The sequence below is a fragment of the Indicator indicator genome, chromosome 14 (genome assembly GCF_027791375.1).
Source record: "Indicator indicator isolate 239-I01 chromosome 14, UM_Iind_1.1, whole genome shotgun sequence".
In the NCBI taxonomy this organism is placed as follows: Eukaryota; Metazoa; Chordata; class Aves; order Piciformes; family Indicatoridae; genus Indicator; species Indicator indicator.
Window position 1 is genome coordinate 5482048 of NC_072023.1, and position 6000 is coordinate 5488047.

Sequence of the window (6000 nt, forward strand, 5' to 3'; positions counted from 1 at the left end):
GAGAGAAACCTAATTTATTTAAACTTTGCTACATACCCTCATCCACAGGATGTGCTTGAAAGCAATGAATCTTTAATGCCAGTAGATTTGCCATCATTCTTCACATATAATCCCTCTCATTTACAGGACTTTGACATAAGAGGCCTCATTGGAGTGATCACAGCACAGTGTCCACAACCCATACAACCACTAGTGGCTAAGAACAAGAAGCAGGAAATTTTAAGAAGCTAAATATTGGAGAGGGTGAAATTCCAGTTCCTGAGGCAAGCAGAGTAGTGAGTAAAGTAAGAGGTATTCGACATTAAATTAAGAGAATAATGAATTTTTCCAGTCAGATAATAAGAATTTTGAGAGATGTGCTGGACTTGCCTCCACCCTCAAAAGGGCAGGGCCCTTTCACATGGTATCAATTCTGATTTCCACACAGGAAACAAAATAATCACACTCTTGGTTACAGATAGTCTCCCCCCCTTTTCAGGCTTTCTCTGCAATTCCAATACTTGCAGCCCAGAAAGCCCATCATAATTTGGATTGCAAAAGAACCCCATTCTGGCCAATAGGTATAGGGAGGTGATTCTCTCCCTTTACTCCACTTTTGTGAAACCTCACCTGGACTACTGTGTCCACCTCTGGGGTCTCCAGCACAAGGAAGACATGGACCTGTGGAGGGGGTTCAAATCAGGGCCACAAAAATTACTATGGGGCTAAAGCATCTTTCCCATGAAGGCTGAGAGTAGGGATTATTCACACTGGATCTCTGAGAATACCTTATTGCAGCCTTTCATTATAGAAAGATAAAGAGACTTTCTACCAAGGCAGATAAAAAGACTGATGAGAGGGCAAAGGGCAATGAATTTAAACTGAAAGAGGGTAGATTTAAATTGGATGCAAGGAATATTTTTTTTTTCCAAAAAGAGTAGTGAACAATTGGAACAGGTTGTGCAGAAAAATTGCAGGATGTCCCATTCTTTGAAGTGTTCAAAGTCAGGCTGGATAGGGCTCAGAGGAACCTGACCTAGTGGAAGACAACCACATCCTGTGGCAAGATGTGTTGGACTACATAATTGTTTATGATCTTTTTCAAACTAAACCATTCTGTGATTACACTACACATATGCAATGGTCTGTTCTGGTGACTAAACGTAGAAGACTTGTGCACATTAAAACAGTTTATATCATGTCTGTCCTTCAAAAAGAGAAGCATAAGTGCTATAGGAATGCAGCTAGTGATTAAAAAACAAACGCACACAACAGAAAAACCCCAAAACACAGCCCACAGCATAAGGAATTCACCTGCAAAAAAAATCCCTTAGGCACAGCTACTGTCACTATATCTGACTAGTCTGATGCTTCTAAAAGCTCTCCTCCTTTATGTTTCTCTTCAGAAATGATCCCTGATTTCCCACTTGGGTCATGATACAGTAGTACCTAAAAAGCCTCCCTGGTACCACTTTATGGTGGGGAGAAGCACGGGAAATACTACCTTGCTATTTGTTATATTTTCCTTCCTTCGTGTCTAGGGCATTTTCCCTTCCCCCTAGGGGAAGGGGAGGGGCAGAGGTGCTGCACTGGTGGAAACCAAGGCCTCCATGTAAGTGATCACTGCCCCGGGTTAACTGATATCACAAAGGAATAGCTATGCACATCAAAATAATTCAAGAATGGTAAGTTTGAAATTCCCATTTAAAACAGGAATATACCTGTGTTGCAAGGAGTTTCTTCTGATTTAAAAGATGCTACATATTTGTTTACAGTGCAGGCCTGACTGGTTAAGGATCTAGATCAAAACAAGCTGCTTTCCCTAAAGCATTACTCATTTTATTGCTAAATAAAAATTAAGTGAAAGAAGCTTTAGATACCCTAGAGAATAAAGACCCCTCTTCATTCTTAAATGTGGTTACATCTGGTTGGCATGGTCTCCTTCGTATTTATTTTCATGGTATCATAGCTTTGGGTCTTTTAGCCACCCTCCTCCCCACCCCTAATTTAGACTATAAGCAGCATAGAAGTCATCAAATCTGAGCAGTTCTATCACATAGAACAAGTGTTTTAGCACTCATGTTACAAGCCACAAGACAATAAAGCACCACTAGTACAGTGTTATTTCAACAAAAGAAAGCTAGAAAGCAAATATATCACTTCTATCAGGTAGGAAACAGAACTTTTCAGACATTACCACAGCACGTGGTTTCACCTCCCTAAACAAAAGTAATGCATGAATTTTATCACCAAAGCATATTTTCTTAAGAAAGCAACACAACTCTTTCGTGACAGTGTGGGTGGCTCTGAAAAGAGCCTTTGGGTTGTATTTATCGCCACGTAAAAACTCTTGAGCAGCTTTGCTCATTGAGCTTATTTACTTTTAGCCTTATGGCTCTCAGTCTTCTTGGGCAGCAGCACGGCCTGGATGTTGGGCAGCACTCCACCCTGCGCGATCGTCACCTTGCCCAGCAGCTTGTTGAGCTCCTCGTCGTTGCGGATAGCCAGCTGCAGGTGTCGGGGAATGATGCGTGTCTTCTTGTTGTCGCGGGCAGCGTTGCCTGCCAGCTCCAGAATCTCAGCCGTCAGGTACTCCAGCACAGCCGCCATGTAAACAGGCGCTCCAGCCCCGACACGCTCCGCGTAGTTACCTTTCCGCAGCAGTCGGTGCACGCGGCCCACGGGGAACTGCAGTCCAGCCCTGGACGAGCGTGACTTGGCCTTAGCTCGAACTTTACCACCCTGTTTTCCGCGACCAGACATTTCCTTAGATGCTTGTAAAAAGCCCCCGACCTACACTCACAAGACAAAGCTGAAATATTCTTAATAAGAAAGCGGAGCCTCCCTTTTTATCCCTTTCCTGGGCGGGATTAGCTATTGGTGATTGGCTGGGAGCAGTCACCGCATACACAACCAATGAGAAGACGGATCGTATTGTCACCAATCAGAGCAAAAGGTATAGCCCCAGTGCGCGACGGTCCAATCGCATTGGGCGAATATGAGGTCGGGTATTTGCATATCGCCGCTATAAATAAAGGGGCTGTGCCCACTTGAGTTACTCATCTTACTCTGAGAAAAGGGAAGCTCTGTGGAAATGCCTGAGCTGGCCAAGTCCGCCCCCGCGCCCAAAAAGGGCTCTAAGAAAGCGGTGACCAAGACCCAGAAAAAGGGAGACAAGAAACGCAAGAAGAGCCGTAAGGAGAGCTACTCTATCTACGTGTACAAGGTGCTGAAGCAAGTGCATCCCGATACTGGCATCTCGTCTAAGGCCATGGGCATCATGAACTCCTTTGTCAACGACATCTTCGAGCGCATCGCCGGTGAAGCCTCTCGCCTGGCGCACTACAACAAGCGCTCCACCATCACCTCGCGGGAGATCCAGACGGCTGTGCGGCTGCTGCTGCCTGGCGAGTTGGCTAAGCACGCTGTGTCTGAGGGCACCAAGGCTGTCACCAAGTACACCAGCTCTAAGTAGAGCGTCTCTGACCATCAGTAATAACCCAAAGGCTCTTTTAAGAGCCACCCACATGCTCCTTGAAAGAGCTTTAAACACTAGTGTTTGGGAGAACGTAATGTATGGTGTTTTAAATATATATTAAATCACAGTCATCAGCTTACAATGGTTAATCTGTTTATTAGTTATCTTGTATCTTTAGCAAATGTATTAACTATACTATGCATTAATACATTAACCTTAAAAGGCTTTTGCAATGCATTGGTATGCATGATATGGTATTAGTTCTGTATACCAAGCTATACAGAACTAATGAATTCATGAAGCTTTCAATTTCTACATGAACACATTCGCCCCCAAAAATGGGAAATTCAACGGATTAAATAACATATATATATATAAAACTCTCCTAGGATAATCTCTATTTTTTCCCCATATCAGTACGAGAAGACGCAGCAGCGTTACATATAGGAAAGAATAAAAGAATCGAGGACACTGATTTAGGATAGATGCTTTGGGAAGCCCATTTTTTTTTCCGTGGATGTACGAACTCAGCATCCCAAGGAAGCGCGGAGCCAGGGCGGGCTTTTCAAAATTTTCTAAGCACTCAGTAACTGGCTGCGGTTTATTTCCGTCAACCAATCTCAGCCGGAGGAGGAGCTCCCGGTGTTGCGATGGCTGCGCGCAGCTCAGCCCCTGTTCTTATACTGGAGCCGGCTCTGCAGAATCCCCGTGCGTAAAGCGCCCTGATGGCGGAGGCTGTGGAGCTGCTCGGCAGAGATCTACCCCCTCTCAATTCCTGCCCCACAAATCTCAAAAAGCAAGGTCGGTGAAGTCAAGCAGAAATTAAGTCGTGCCCCACGACAGCGCTGACAGAGAAAAGGTCATTGCCAAGGAAACAGAAGAGTCGTGCTGGTAGTTCCTGGCTACGATCACTAAGAGGTGTGGCAGTCGCACCAGGCTGTTAGAAACCGTGCAGGTTAAGTCACTGAAAGAAGCCTCCACGCCCCGGAGCGATAAACGCCCTAAGCTGTTCCACCCCCCTCCCTCCCGGTCTTGTGGGGCTCAGAAAAAGTCAGCCTTTAGAAAGCGTTTTCACAGAGAAGGTAAACTTTATTTTTCCAAGTCTTAAACGTAACCACGGTATGAAGTTTAGCGTCCCATCCACGCCACAGACGGAAGTGCCACCCAGATAGCTCCCTGTGGTCCGCTTTGCTGCAGGCACGGAACTCCTTAACGGAGTGTATCAGCCCTTTTGGGGACAGCAGTGGGTGGCTCTTAAAAGAGCCGTTGAGTTTAAGTATTTCCACTTTAACACTTCACTTCTTGGCCGCTGTCTTCTTCGCCTTGGCCGTTTTGGGTTTGGCTGCCTTGGGCTTGGCTGCTTTGGGCTTCACCGCCTTTGCTTTGGCCGGGCTCTTGGCTGGTGCTGCTGCTTTTTTGGGTTTGGCAGCCTTCGTCGCCTTCTTGGGGCTTTTGGTCGCTTTCTTGGCTGCAGCGGCAGCCGGTTTCTTAGCCTTCTTAGGACTTTTCTTCACAGCTGCCGCTTTCTTGGGCTTCTTGGCAGCACTGGCAGGCTTCTTGGCCGCCGGCTTCTTGGGCTTGGCTGCAGCTACCCGCTTCTTGGGAGCTTTTTCCTTCACCTCTCCGGGCTTTTTGCTGAGGCGGAAAGAGCCGGAGGCGCCGGTGCCCTTGGTCTGCACCAGGGTGCCCTTGCTGACTAGACTCTTGAGCCCCAGCTTGATACGGCTGTTGTTCTTCTCCACATCGTAACCGCCGGCGGCCAGCGCCTTCTTGAGAGCGGCGAGGGAGAGCCCCTTGCGCTCCTTAGAGGCGGACACGGCCTTGATGATCAGCTCGGTGACGCTGGGGCCCGCGGGCTTGCGGGCTTTGGAGCCGCCCGCTGCCTTCTTCGGCTTCTTGGCGGCGGCCTTGGCGGCGGGGGCCGCAACGGCGGGCGCGGCGGCGGGTGCGGTCTCCGACATCGCTGCAAAGACTTCTTCCTAATCAAAAGAAAGTAATTGGGCTACAGTAACCCCGATGCCTGAATTTATAGCGAAGCGGTGATCTGTGATTGGTGCTTTGCAGAGCCCGCCTAACTGTTAGCCAGGAAGAGCTTTTCGTCCTCTGAGTCTGTGTTTCTTTGGAGTTATAAATTCATATTTTTTGTAAAATACGTGCCACCGAATCACCCCAGTTTCATGGGAGAGTGAAGAGAAGAGGGTGGACTTTCATTCGGGGGAGTTTCTTGCTGTTAGGACCCCAGATGAGAGAGAAAAGATGTATTTAACGCCGCGCTGTGGAGCCAAACAGACCCCAGGAACGGCAAACTTTTGTTTTTCCTTCTAAATTAAAATAAAACCCCTATATAAAAAATCTTCCCCGAAATGCAGGCTTATTCTTTAGGGGCTTTTCTCCAGATTAGGATAGAAACCGAGGATGCAGCTTCAGTATTTTTGTCGTAAATTGATTTCAAAGAGAAGGAAGTAACACAATTTCATGGCTGAGCTCTGAATATGGATAAAGATTCGGCTCCCTTAACCATATCTTTAGCTATTAGGGATACT

The 6000-nt window shown here is 46.9% G+C and overlaps 3 protein-coding genes across 3 annotated transcripts; 1 reads left to right on the forward strand and 2 right to left on the reverse strand.

The window, feature by feature from the left end:
• Positions 1–2352: 2352 nt before the first annotated feature.
• Positions 2353–2742, reverse strand: LOC128971040 (histone H2A.J). Its single transcript, XM_054386432.1, has one exon. The coding sequence runs from the start codon at positions 2740–2742 to the stop codon at positions 2353–2355; it is 390 nt and encodes a 129-aa protein (XP_054242407.1).
• Positions 2743–3070: 328 nt separating this feature from the next.
• On the forward strand, positions 3071–3454 carry LOC128971058 (histone H2B 1/2/3/4/6-like). The gene has a single exon (XM_054386450.1). It carries the CDS (start codon positions 3074–3076, stop codon positions 3452–3454), a length of 381 nt encoding a protein of 126 aa, XP_054242425.1. The 5' UTR covers positions 3071–3073.
• A 1107-nt stretch (positions 3455–4561) lies between these two features.
• LOC128971032 (histone H1.10) lies at positions 4562–5418 on the reverse strand. The gene has a single exon (XM_054386422.1). The coding sequence runs from the start codon at positions 5416–5418 to the stop codon at positions 4753–4755; it is 666 nt and encodes a 221-aa protein (XP_054242397.1). The 3' UTR covers positions 4562–4752.
• Positions 5419–6000: the final 582 nt, after the last annotated feature.